This window comes from Mesoplodon mirus, assembly GCF_964341445.2.
Source record: "Mesoplodon mirus genome assembly, chromosome: 2".
Taxonomy (NCBI): domain Eukaryota; kingdom Metazoa; phylum Chordata; class Mammalia; order Artiodactyla; family Ziphiidae; genus Mesoplodon; species Mesoplodon mirus.
Window position 1 is genome coordinate 35,761,535 of NC_138977.1, and position 14,641 is coordinate 35,776,175.

The 14,641-nt window shown below is 41.4% G+C and overlaps 1 protein-coding gene across 1 annotated transcript; it reads left to right on the forward strand.

Moving 5' to 3' along the window:
- Positions 1–6,763: 6,763 nt before the first annotated feature.
- LOC309795953 (uncharacterized protein C4orf36) lies at positions 6,764–14,041 on the forward strand (the record flags this gene model as incomplete). The annotated part of the gene is made up of 4 exons (XM_082608762.1): positions 6,764–6,820; positions 7,815–7,946; positions 13,339–13,493; positions 13,908–14,041. Exons 2-4 carry the CDS (start codon positions 7,882–7,884, stop codon positions 14,039–14,041), a joined length of 354 nt encoding a protein of 117 aa, XP_082464888.1. The 5' UTR covers positions 6,764–6,820; positions 7,815–7,881.
- Positions 14,042–14,641: the final 600 nt, after the last annotated feature.

The following is a 14,641-nucleotide window of genomic DNA, read 5'->3' on the forward strand; positions in this document are numbered from 1 at the left end:
ATAACTGAATTGCTTTCCTGTATAGCAGTAATTAACACATCATTGTAAATCAACTATACTTCAATTAAAAAAAATATAAGAATTTGTGACTATCAGGCCTTCCCTGGTGGAGCAGTGGTTGAGAGTCCACCTGCCAATGCAGGGGACATGGGTTCGAGCTCTGGTCCAGGAAGATCCCACATGTCGTGGAGCAACTAAGCCCATGTGCCACAACTACTGAGCCTGTGCTCTGGAGCCTGTGAGCCACAACTACTGAGCAAACGTGCCATAACTACTGAAGCATGCGTACCTAGAGCCCATGCTCTGCAACAAGAGAAGCCACCGCAAGGAGAAGCCTGTGCACCACGGCGAGGAGTAGCCCCCGCTCACTGCAACTAGAGATAAGCCTGCGCGCAGCAATGAAGACCCAACACAGCCAAAAATTAAATAAAGTAAAAAAAAAAAGATAGGATAATCTGAGCACGTAAAAGCTATTGCAGTGGACTGAAACAGTGATTGTAGGTAAAGCTTCCAAATTCAAAGTGAATAAATGAAAAAAAATGAATTGGTGATTATAGTTAGTAATACAGTATTATATACTTGAAAGTTGCTGAGAGTAGATCTTAAGCATTCTAAACAAACACACACACACACACAGAATTAATGTGTTAACTATGTGGGGTGATGGATGTGTTAATTTTCTTGACCTTGGCAATCATTTTATAATGTATATGCATATCAAAATCATCACTTTGTACACCTTAAATACATACAATTATACTTGTCAATTATCCCATGATAAAGTTTAAAAAAAAGAATTTGTCTTAGAGGTTGAAGCAGATGACAAAAAATTAAGGAGTAAAATTCACAGATAGGTTTAACATTAGGAAGTCAGTGTTTGAGCAAGTATAAGAAATTCTATGCTTTGAAATAATTCCTTTTTTTAAAATCCAGAATTTTAGTAGGTTGATATTTACTGCCTATGGAGCTTATATGCATTCTAATTTTAGATTTTGTCTTAAAAAAGGAATCTTAATCATTTCAAGACAACTTTCACAACTGACAGAAAGAGAGGCAATGATTTCTTTTTTCCATATTTCTCCAAGCTGAGAATGTATCTTTTTCATAACTGACTTAAATCTTCAAGGGAAAAGAGCTTTTCTTCCACTTGGGGGGAGGGAGGAAAGGGAGGACAAAGTTTAAACTGTAGGGGCCAATCACAGAACCCTGCATACGGAAAGTGCTCAATAGATGTGTTAAATTGCCTTAAGTTTAACTGAATTAAAGCTTAAGATGAAATATGAATCACTGAAATGAATAAAGTTAGAGTTTATGGATACGGTAAACCTGGGATATTAATCTTCAAAAGAAATGTTTTAGGACAAACAAAATGTATATCCTTTTATACACTAACTTTAATGAATTCTTTACACAAATATGCCAAAATATAAAATAGGTAAAATTATTGTCCTTTACTAACTTATTAATGACTTAGCACTGAAATATTTATGTGAAGGATTTAGACAAATTCATGGACTCAATCATAAAACTATTTCTGAGAGCTACATATTAGGTTTCATAAATGATACAAAGGCTTAGAAACCATTCATATTTATGAACAGAGTCTACAGCCCAGGTGTTTTGGATTCCTAGTTAGACCCTTTCTATCAGAGCATACCACCTCTTCAGACGGTCTCTACCTCCTCAGGAAAGGAGTTCAATTGATGTGATTTATAATATATTTGAAAAATCAACAAACTGTGAATCATTTTAACAAATATTTAATGAATAACAAGAGAACTCATCTATTGTTTTCTGATTGCTCCTAATTTCCTACTTACTCTTAAAGTAACGTTATGAATTAGCATGAAATTGAAATGTCAATTGGACTGAAGCAGATACATTCTTTGTTTTAATTTGAACCTTATAGGGTGATGCTGTAGCGTCCCAAAGGCCTCATATATTAAGCTGTGCAAAGAAAGACCTTTCTTCCCATTCTTACAACAAATGTTTTATGCTTGTGCAATGGAGGAATTCAAGTGTTGCTGTCAGGGGCTGAGCTCTTCAGGGGTAAACAGCTCCATGGTAGATGCAATTTGTCGTGCCTTCCTGAGAGCCAGCCAGGGATCCCCACTGCTCCAGATTTTGTCCTGGGGAGAATCCTGGGCTGTAAATCACATGTCATAGTCTTGGATCAGGATAACGGATTCTGATCTGCTTTGACTCCCAAAGAACAGGAGAATTCGGTACCTAGAAAACTGTAACTTCTGCCTCTAAGCAGAGCAAAGAAGACACTAGTTGAGGCTATTATTCTTTGTTCTGGTCAGAAAACCATGCGTTTAAGGTACAGAAACATAATCCATTGACCTCAAATAAAATGGGTGGGTAGTGAATGTTGTAAGGATACAATGACAGACAAAAGGACATAGAGTCCAGTCATAAGATCTGGAGAACTCAAGGAGGTAGGTCAGGAGTGAAACAGACCTGGGTTAAATTTGACTCTGCAACTTACTAGTTGTGTTATTGTAAGCAAGTCATCTTGTAACCCTATAAACTCTTTCCCCCTTTACTGTATAGGGAAACTATTGTCTTCTTTCCTCCTAAGCTGTGAGGATCAGATGTCATGTAAGATGGCCAAGAATGATGGCTGGCATGGACTAGCTGCCCAACAATATGCTTTAAAATGGCTTGATGCTCTAAGTGTGGCTCATGGGAGACTCCTGGGGCATCCCCAGAAATAGAAACAGAAGAGATGGTTTAGGGAGTAGGTGATGAATTACATTTTGGATATGCTGAAATTTTCAGCTGAACAGGATATTCAGGTAGGAAGTTCCTACAAACCAGTGGAAATGCAGGATATGAATTCAGAAAGAAGGCAAGGCTGTCTAGAGATCAGATTTGGGTTCCATCCAAAGAGAAGTGATAATTACATTACTGAGAGTAGAGCCACTGAGAGTTCTGGGGTAGAACAAATAGAGGAAGAAGGGCATCACAACTACGGGCATAAACCAATTTAAGCGGAGGAACAAAGAGGGAAACACGGGAGGGAGTAGCTAGAGAAGTGAGAGGATTAAGAAGGTGATAGTACAGAAGGGTTGAGAACATTTAGGGTTTTCAGTGCTGTTAAGTTCTTTGGTGATTGTAAAGTTTTTGCAGATGAATCACTTTATCACCGTCTTTGAGTTGGTATCATTCCTAGAGAAGTTTTGGGTGTAGCCATGAAAAAAGTGTAGGTTGCATCTGTGATTTACATATTAAATTAAAAGAAATAAAACATTGTTCTGTGAAAGTAGAACAGATACATATATACTGTATATATGATGAGAAATTAACAGAATGTTCGAAAAGGGCAGTTGCAAAAATATTTACAAGTATATACTCTAACACTTTGCCCTAATTACAATCCTGGGAGAATGTATAGTGCGGTAGAGAGAGCAGAAAATCAGAATCATAGTCTTGGGTCAAATCCTGTGACCTGCTTGACCTGTCTGTTTTTTCTTCTCTAATAACTGGAAAATTACATCACTAAATAATAGCATCTATTGTTGTGATAATTAAATGAGACAATGTATATGAAATACCTAGAACAGTGCCCAAAGTACAGTAAATGTTATAACATTAGTATTGTTTTTGTGTTGTGTTATGATTATTGTCTCCTTTACAGTCCTCCTTGTACTTTAATCTTATCACTAGGTGGCAGCAATGCTCTCTTAACCAGTTTAAATGAAAAGTGGCAACTTTCTGGAATAGATGAGATCAGTGAAGGCTTATACAACAGGAAGATGTGTGTAGGGCACCAGAAAAACAGGGGGAGAGAGGTCATAGATAGAGATAGAGATAGAGTGAGAAAAGGAGGGAGGGGAGGAGGGAGGGAGGGAGAGGGAAAGACAGAGGGAGAGGGAGGGAGGAAGAGGGAGAGGGAAAGACAGAGAGGGAGAGGGAGGGAGGAAGAGGGAGAGGGAAAGACAGAGAGGGAGAGGGAGGGAGGAAGAGGGAGAGGGAAAGACAGAGAGGGAGAGAGAGACAGTGAGAGAGATGTTTAGAAATAATTTGATATTTCAAAAGAAAATACTGAAATAGTGATAATGGGGTGGGGTAGAACTAGATCTATATTGGATGTCCTTCCACATTCTATAGGATTTAGTGTTATTTTTGTTTATAAATCCATGTGGGGGAGTGGTGGTTACCATACACTGTTGACCCTTGAACAATGCAGGGCTCAGGGGCACTGACCCCTGAACAGTCAAAAACCTGAGTATAACTTATAGTCGGCCCTCCATATCTGTGGTTCCTCTGTATCCAAAGATTTATCCATCCTTGGATCATGTAGTACTGTAGTATTTACTACTGAAAAAATCCACATATAAGTGGACCTGCACAGTTCAAACCCCTGTTGTTCAAGGGTCAAGTGTATTTTCTCTGCTGACGGTTTTTAAGGATCTATACTGGTCCTAGATGAGATTTAGTAAAATCAGCTGCCCAGTAAATGTCAGTAAAGCATAATGTGTTTTACGGTTCATTTTAATCAAACCATTAATCTCAATTATAAAAATATGGCTATTTTCTTCTATGTAAAATATTCCTTTTACAATAAGATACTTAATGGTACATTAGTTATCTATTGCTCTGTAACAAATATCCCTAAGGTTGTTGGCTTAAAATGATGAACATTTGTTATCTTGTTTTTTCTCAGGGCCAGGAATCCTGAAGTGGCTTAGTTAAGTGGTTCTGGCTTAGGATCTCCCATGAAGTTTCAGTGAGGACATCAGCTGGGACTACAGTCATCTGAAGGCTTGCCTGAGCCTTGGAGGACCTGCTTCCAAGATGTTTCACTCACATGGTTGGTGGCAAGAGGCCTCAGCTCCTCACTAGTTGTTGGTTAGAGGCCTTGATTCCTCTGCATGTCAATAAGCTGACTTGAGTGTTCTCCCAACACAGCAGTAGACCTCTTCCAGGGTTAGTGATCTAAGAGAGAGGGCAAGAAGGAAGCCACAATAACTTTTATGAGCTAGTTTGAGAAGTCATGCTCTAACTTCCACCACATTTATTCAAAGTGAGTCATATAGGAAATAACTAAACACAATTTTCAGGAATAATATATGTATACAGGAAATGGAGTTCCCAAATGGAGAAATCACAGACTGATCTCTCTCAGCGTGACCCTGGACCCACCACATTCTCTCCCTGCGTCTTCGTTTCTTCATCTAAAAAAAGAAAACAGGCCACGAAACCATGGCCACTCCAGCTGTAAGGTGACCTATCTCTGACCCATCTGGGTGTGACCTCAGTTAACAACTTGGTCTCTGTTTTGTCTCTAAAATGAAATGATCCTAGATGGTGGATTTCAAACTTTTTAGATCCACAGAGAGAACTGTATTTTACACTGAAACTTCACATACACACAGGTATGTGTATGAGTACATATGTATAACGGAAATGAAAGTTCCACAAAATGATACTTAAAAACACTTATTTGCATGTTGTAATTCTCATTACCCCTTCCCGCCATTCTACGTTAATCCATTAAAAAAATTCGGGTGAAAATCTACTGCTTTGATTTCACAATCCATTAATGGCTTCACCATTCCTTGTGTTAAAATACTAACACCCCCTTTCACTCCTGGCTGCTCCTTTTCCATTGGTACTAGAATAGAAATGTTAAAGAGCAAGCGAGTCCTCATCTTCTTGTTTCTGGGAGGCACAAAAATATCCTCTACAGGTGGGTAAACACTACCAGCCAGCTGTAATTAGGCAGGAGCTAGTATCAGAAGTAGCTTGTCAGGGTGGAAAGGATACTGCGCTTAGCTTCAAAAGTTGGCCCTGTAACTCACTAGCTATCTGACCTTGGGTAGTCCTTTAACCTCTCTAGTTCATTCCTCCTCTGTACAATTGGAATTAGTAATCCCTCGCCTATTCCATAAAGTTGGTACTAGGCTCAAAATTATATAATTGGGCACTTACCCTGTGGCAGAGAATTTACAGACCCGATCTTTGAACCTCACAACAACCCCGTAAGATATAGAATATTACACTTGTTTTATAGGTGAACAAATTAAGGCTTAGAGAACTTACGTAGGCAAGATCTAAAGTCAGCAAGTGGCAGAACTAGAATTCCAAACCAGTTCTGACTTCAAAACCGTCACACAAAATAGAGGTAAACTATTAATATTTTCATTTGATGTTGTGGTGACCACCTGACGTACTAAAATATAGGTTCATCCCGAATCACCAGTGTAGTGACTTCAGAAACTAGTCCATCAGGCCACGTTTTCAGATCCTATTTTGCCCTTAACACACCTGAGGTGTTTCGAGCCTTAGGGTTTAAAGCGGCCCCGACGCACCGGGGCCCGCGGGCACTAACAGAGCTTCCGCTCCTGCAGGGCACCCGTGAGACTCACGCACGGTCAGCACGTCAGAACCGGGGGCGTTTCTGCAAGTGCTGCCCCCAAACCAACTCCTCAGGTCGCTTCACACAACCCCCTCACACTCAGAAGCGTCGTTTTTAGGGAAAGGCCTCGCTTACAGCCCTTTCTGTCGCTGTGGGCTTTGTCCCGTCAAGCGTGAGCCGGCCCTCGGCTCTGGGACGCGGAGCCCCCGCCCCGAGGGGACCCCGCGGGGCGCGTGTCCCGGGCCCGGCGCCCCGGCCTCCTCGCGGTCGGGGCCGGCACCACAAAGCCCTTTATTGAGGCTGGGGCTTGACGCAGGGCCGCCCGCAGCTCCCGGCGCGAGCAGGAAGGAGGAACGGGACTGCGGCGTGTGCGCGGCCATGGGCGATTAGATGGGCGCGCGCTCTGCCCTCGATCTCCAGGGAACCGCGACCCTCCCGGACCTCAGACCGCCGGTAACCGGGCGTCGGCGGCCTGTCCCAGGACCCCCCTCGCGAGGCCCGGGCGGAGTGGACACGCCCGCCGCGTGTGTGGTGCGGCTGGGAGGGGCGGTGGTTTGAGGCGCGAGCGGCGAGGGCCTGCCCTCCCCTTCTTCTCCCTCTCCCGCCCTTCCCCCTCCTTTCCCCATCCCCTTCATTCCCCCGCTCCCGGCTCCGGGCCCTGCAGGCCGCGGGTTCCTCCCGGGGTCTCCGCGTCCGGCGGGGGGGGGGGAGTCTAATCCCGAAGTTTGCGCTGGAAGGGAAGTGGGAGTGGTGCTTGAAGTGGGCCACGTTTTAAGTTCAGAGGTTTTTTGGTTTAGGTTCAGATTTTTCTTTTTTTTTTTTTTTGCGGTACGCGGGCCTCTCACTGTTGTGGCCTTTCCCGTTGCGGAGCACAGGCTCCGGACGCGCAGGCTCAGCGGCCATGGCTCACGGGCCCAGCCGCTCCGCGGCATGTTGGATCTTCCCAGACCGGGGCACGAACCCATGTTCCCTGAATCGGCAAGCAGATTCTCAACCACTGCGCCACCAGGGAAGCCCCTAAATTCAGATTTTTGAAAAAGGAAAAACCTGGAAAGGTTTGCATCCTTTAAAGTTCTCTGCGGAGGATGGGAAGTTCCTGTGTCCGCAGAGCTATTTGTCGCTTAACATTGCCACAGTCAGACACCTTTTGGTGATGAGGTATTTGAGCCAGTTTGGTAGACTTAGGCAATGACAATATACCGGGCCGGCATGCCGATGCTGTTCACCTGGCATTTTCTCCTTACATGGCAAGACATGATAAAATGAGTTCATGGAAAATAAAAGAGAACACAGTTCTACATTAGGAATTCAGTTCTGTGAACGTTGATTAGGGACGTTCTTACATTCAGAAAATTTTTTTCTGAATCTTTTTTATTATTTGGATATTAAAAATATTCAAGTGAATATTTTATTTTAATATTAATTAGGTGCATTGCAATGATTTCAGACAAAGTGAACAGAATATCTGAGTCATTACATCAGACAATTAGGAAATTGGACTGTAATAATTCACCATGGCTTATGGCTTGCCAAGAAAAAACGCAGTGGAAACCATTTTGAGGTGCAATTGTTATAAAGTGTAAGTATATTTATCCTGGTAAGCATTGACTTGGGCTGGGGAATGTCCTTTTTAAAATAAAAGTATTGGATACCCTTACGTTCCCCATGAGATACTGGACTATATGAGGCATTCTCAGGTGTCTGGGTACTGATGTTTTTAAAAGGAAAATGCTTTTATAAGGATTTATAAATTTTCTTACTTGGCTTTTACAACAAAACAACACTGTGAAATGAGGAAACTGAGGTTTGAAGAAGTGGTATGATCCAGGTCCCACAGTCATGTAGTAAGGAAGTGACAGGGTTAGAAGTCTGAGTCTTCTTTACTCCAAAGCAACATTTTCCAGTGCAGACAACCACTTTAAAATCCCTCTTTAGATAGTGTAAATCTACCTAAAAATGCCTTGGTATCAGATATATCTTAACAGAACACTTAATTAGCTGGTTCAGAGAGTCAGTTTTGCATCCTGTACGTTTTGTCAGGCAATGTGTGGACATCAAGAAGACCTGGGCTCAAAGCCTGGTCCTGCCACTGGCTCCCCATGCTGCCTTGAGCAAATTACTTAACTTCTTTGTACCTTGGCCTCCACATCTGTGAAATGGACATATCAATACCTACCTATATGGTGTGGAATACAAATGAAGTAATGTATGTAAGGTACTTGCATGTTGCCTGACATAATAGTAAACCCATAATAAACATGGGTTGCTACTACATGGTAGTTTCACTCTGTGCTACCTTTTTTAATATTTGGACTTGTTTTTTTAAACCTCTCTGCCACAATGTATGACATATTACCGTGGTGAGTCAATTGAATTTTACTTTTTGACAGTGTTCTAATAAGTAAATGGAGACACCCCACTGGGTTGTAAGACCAGAGATATGGGAAAACCAGAGAGAACTCATCATTGCATTCTATTTAGATTTGTTAGTTCAGTATGTATTTAGACATTGAACTATAGACAAATACCACTGTAGTCATTATTGTAAACATAATTTTTTTTTTTTTTTTTTTTTTTTTTTTTTTTTTGCAGTATGCGGGCCTCTCTCATTGCAGAGCACAGGCTCCGGATGCGCAGGCTCAGCGGCCATGGCTCAGGGGCCCAACCGCTCCTCGGCATGTGGGATCTTCCCAGACCGGGGCACGAACCCGTGTCCCCTGCATTGGCAGGCGGACTCTCAACCACTGCGCCACCAGGGAAGCCCTTAAACATAATTTTTATAACGAAGATATTCCTGTATCTGGAGAATGATTTAAAGCACTGATTCTATGGTTTTGGCTATATAGCATTTTATGTCACGAATAATATCTGCAAAACCAGTGTCTTCTCTATTATTCTCACAAGAAAATATTTGATATTCTATTTATAAGAGCAGCTAAATTAAGAGGAATAGAATGGTAGTAGCAGTCTTTGGAGTTCACCAGCTCAGGCAGCTCCTCACCTTGGGCTTTTTTTCATTAAGTATTTTTAGAAGATTATAAAAAAATACACTAAAAACATTCAAACAGTATAGAAGCATTTGAAAGGAAAATAAAAATGTTACCTCTCACATCCGCATTGCCATCCCTGCCCTACCTGCCCAATCTCGCTCAGGTAAAATGTTTTATATATTTTTTAGAATTTCTGTCTGTTACATAAGATACACACACACATATGTATATACACACACATGTTTTTACACATGGGATTATATTGCTCCCTCCCCACCTATATCTTGTGTAGCCTAGTGGTTAAGAGCACAGATTCTACAGTCTGACTTTCTGGGTTGAAATTTCAAACCCAAGCCTTGTGACCTTGAGCAAGTTGATCTCTGTTCTTGTTTCCTAATCTGTAAAATGAGCATAACAATAACATCTGCCTACTTCATAGTGTTACTCTGGTAATTAAATGTGTTTATATGTGTATACTGATTAAAACAGTGTCTTGCATGTAGTAGGTGCTAGGTAAGCATAGCTGTTTTTTTTTTGGCCACGCCATGCGGGTTGTGGGATCTTAGTTCCCTGACCAGGGATTGAATCCCGGCCCTGGGCAGAGAGTAGAATCCTAACCAATGGACCGCCAGGGAATTCCCAGCATTAGCTGTTTTATTGCTCATCTTTCCAAATTAACATACAAGGATAAATCTCATTCTTTCACTACATGTACGTACTACAGTTTGTTTAACCAGGCTGCTCTTTTTTTTGGGGGGGGGGAGTATAATTGCTTTACAGTGCTGTGTTAGTTTCATCCACACAGCGAAGTGAATCAGCCATATGCATACACACATCCCCTCCCTCTTCTATCTCCCCCCCCATCCCACCCAGCTAGGCCATCACAGAGCACCAAGCTGAGCTCCCTGTGCTATACAGCAGGTTCCCACTAGCTATCTATTTTACACACAGTAGTGTATTTATGTCAAACCTAATCTCCCAATTCATCCCACCCTCCCCTTCCCCCACTGTGTCCACAAGTCCATTCTCTACGTCTGCCTTTCTATTCCTGCCCTGCAAATAGGTTCATCTGTACCATTTTTCTAGTTTCCACATATATGCATTAATATACAATATTTGTTTTTCTCTTTTTGACTTAATTCACTCTGTATGCAGACTCTAGGTCCGTCCACATCTCTACAAATGACTCAATTTCATTTCTTTTTATGGCTGAGTAATATTCCATTATATATACCTACCACCTCTTCTTTATCCATTCATCTGTCGATGGACATTTAGGTTGTTTCCATGTCCTGGCTATTGTAAATAGTGCTGCAATGAACACTGGAGTACATGTGTCTTTTTGAATTATGGTTTTCTCAGGATATATGCCCAGTAGTGGGATTGCTGGGCCACATGGTAGTTCTATTTTTAGTTTTTTAAGGAACCTCCATACTGTTCTCACAGTGGCTTTTATCAACTTACATTCCCACCAACAGTGCAAGAGGATTCCCTTTTCCCCACACCCTCTCCAGCATTTGTTGTTTGTAGAATTTTTTAAAAAAATTTATTTATTTATTTATTTATTTTTGGGTTTGTTGGGTCTTTGTTTCTGTGCCAGGGCTTTCTCTAGTTGTGGCGAGCGGGGGCTACTCTTCATCGCGATGCGCGGGCCTCTCACTGTCGCGGCCTCTCTTGTTGTGGAGCACAGGCTCCAGACGCACAGGCTCAGTAGTTGTGGCTCACGGGCCTAGTTGCTCCGCGGCATGTGGGATCTTCCCAGACCAGGGCTCGAACCCGTATCCCCTGCATTGTCAGGCAGATTCTCAACCACTGCGCCACCAGGGAAGCCCCTGTTTGTAGAATTTTTGATGATGGCCATTCTGACCAGTATGTGGTGAAACCTCATTGTAGTTTTGATTTGCATTTCTTTAATAATTAGCGCTGTTGAGCATCTTTTCATGTGACTCTTGGCCAGCTGTATGTCGTCTTTGGAGAAATGTCTATTTAGGTCTTCCACCCATTTTTTGATTGGGCTGTTTTTTTGATATTGAGCTGCATGAGCTGTTTGTATATTTTGGAGATTAATGTTTTGTCTGTTGCTTCATTTGCAAATATTTTCTTCCATTCTGTGAGTTGTCTTTTCATCTTGTTTATGGTTTCCTTTGCTGTGCAGAAGCTTTTAAATTTAATTAGGTCCCATTCACTTATGTTTCTTTTTATTTTCATTACTCTAGGAGGTGGGTCATAAAAGATCTTGCTGTGATTTATGTCAGAGTGTTTTTCCTGTATTTTTCTCTAACGGTTTTATAGTGTCTGGTCTTACATTGAGGTCTTTAATCCATTTTGAGTTTATTTTTGTGTATGGGGTTAGGTAGTGTTCTAATTTCATTCTTTTACATGTAGTTGTCCAGTTTTCCCAGCACCATTTATTGAAGAGGCTGTCTGGTCTCCACTGTATATTCTTGAACCAGGCTCTTCTTGATAGATATTAAGGTTATTTTGTGGGGTTTTTTTGGGGGGGACAAACAGTGCTTCAGTGAGCATTCTTGTAAATACATCTTTGTATATTTGTTCAAGTGCATTTATAAAAATTATAGACGTCAAGTCACTCCTTAAAGTTAGATGATAAAGTAAGAATTAAGCTGGAGGAGGAAAACAGATGGCATGTGTGTAATACACTCACTTCCCCTACTGGTACCAAAGCAGGTCCTTCATCTTTCCTCATGCATATGAACTCACGTTGACTGTAGATGAGAAACATAGCTGATATTTTAAAGTTCCAAATTAGGATACATAAAACAATCCATTAAAATTTCATTGTGATTATTTTTAAATATTGTAGTTTGGGGTTTCATTCCCTTCTCCAGTTTTCTAAGGATTCTCTTGGTACTAGTGCTTCTATATACACCTAGGTTACATCCCAGCTCTGGTTCTCTGTTAACTTCTGAGTCTTTGTTTTCCTTTTCTACCTCCATGGTAGTTGTAAAGATTAAAATCAGATCACACACTCAAATGCTTAGTGTGTGCCAAGCACTCTGCTCAACGTGTGAGTATTCCCTTTGTTCCGTCCCTAATGTGATCATATTTTTTTTTTTTTTTTTTTTTTTTTTTTTGCTGTACGCGGGCCTCTCACTTTTGTGGCCTCTCCCGTTGCAGAGCACAGGCTCCGGACGCACAGGCTCAGCGGCCATGGCTCACGGGCCCAGCCGCTCCGCGGCATATGGGATCCTCCCAGACCGGGGCACGAACCCGTATCCCCTGCATCGGCAGGCGGACTCTCAACCACTGCGCCACCAGGGAGGCCCCTTGTGATCATATTTTTGATCAGCCAAAAAAGACTTGGAGCTTAGTTGTTTTTTTAAATTAATTAATTAATTAATTAATTTTTGGCTGTGTTGGGTCTTCGTTGCTGCGTGCAGGCTTTCTCTAGTTGCGGCAAGCAGGGGCTACTCTCTAATGTGGTGTGCGGGCTTCTCATTGCAGTGGCTTCTCTTTGTTGCGGAACATGGGCTCTAGGAGCATGGGCTTCAGTAGTTGTGGCTCGCGGGCTCTAGAGCGCAGACTCAGTAGTTGTGGCACTTGGGCTTAGTTGCTCCGTGGCATGTGGGATCTTCCCGGACCAGGGCTCGGACCCATGTCCCCTGCATTAGCAGGCGGATTTTTAACCACTGTGCCACCAGGGAAGTCCCAAGCTTACAGTTTTTAACTACATCCTCTTTAAGGACATGTAAAGATTGGATTGACTCCAAAGAGGCTGTTTTTTGAGCAAAAATTTCTGTCATTATAATTTATGGTCATTTTCAGTATATCTCTACATTAGTTAATATAAGGCTCCTTCTCCTGGCTAGGTTTGCAACTCTGAAAAATCCTGAATACTCACTCTCCTGTAAACCAAAATGTCTAGTGGAAAATAGAACTGAGAGTTCAAATGTCTTCTCTATATCCTGCAGTAGATGTCAATAAATATTTATTGAATGAATTAATGAATTTTTGCCCTAGACAGGAACCCTGGGAACTTGTATTACTCACAAAGACCTGGTACACAAACTTAGCCAACATCAAGTTGCCTTTCTTGGAAGAAATTGCATTTGGTAGTTCTATACACCTCAAAAAATGTAAAACCATTAAGGATGGTGTGCTCCCTTCAGCAGAATGTAAGTTCTGAAGGAACTACTTTATTATATATTTTTATTTGAATTTTATTTACTTATTTATTTTTATACAGCAGGTTCTTATTATCTATTTTATACATATTAGTGTATATATATCAATCCCAATCTCCCAGTTCATCCCATCACCACCCACCCCCTCCCTCTGGGCTTTTCCCCCTTGGTGTCCCTACGTTTCTGTAGGAACTATTTTAATAAATTGCAAATTTTGTGTGTTATTTTGATTATTAGACAAATGTTTAAATCTGATCATTCACACCCATACTCCCTATCTATGTAGCCCTGTCTTGTTTAGTATTCAAGAATGTGAATTTTTCTGTGTGCTAAATATTCAGTTTTGACTAAATTATGCCTGGTGAAAAATGTCAGTTGGATTGCATCATGTATTTTATTTTTCAGCCATCCAACTTGAAAGGGAGTATGAAATGGAGCGCTTGAATAACCTGAAATGTGAGGAAAATGCAGCCGAGGAAATTCAGTTTTCCCTAAGGGAAAGGCCAGTTGGTTTGAGAAGACCTGTCCCACCTAAGTGACAGTCATCTCATAGTTGAATCCGTACTCTGTGCTTTCTGCATCCAAAGAGGATGAAGGGCTCTGACCTTCCACTGTGTGAAGTTTGGTGCAGTCATCTGAATGCCCCCTGGTGGATGAAGCAGCTCCTGTGGGTTAGTTGACAGCTCTGAACAGATATTCTGGGTCCCAGTCACGTATTTGTACCTTTGTATCACAAGCAACAGTACCGTAAGTAAATGAACATGTAGCTGGCATCGAGTCATTTGTGCTATTCATTTTGATTTTTGTAAAGTTGCACTAAGGAAAGAGGAAACTCCTTGTCAGAGGCATTCCCCCACCAAGAGACATTATTTTGAAGAATATTTTGAATTTTTATCTTTGAGACCCCAAGGAGGTACCAAGAAAGGAGAGAGGGAAATTATTTATAAAGTGATTAACTCTGAAAAATTTTGTTTGATTAAGAAAAATTGTAGGTTTCATTTTAGTAACTCTCTAGTTTTCAGTTTTCAATGAAACATCATTTACTATTCTCATGTGGTACTTTATTTTTTTAAAACATCTTTATTGGAGTATAATTGCTTTACAATGGTGTGTTAGTTTCTGCTGTACAACAAAGTGAA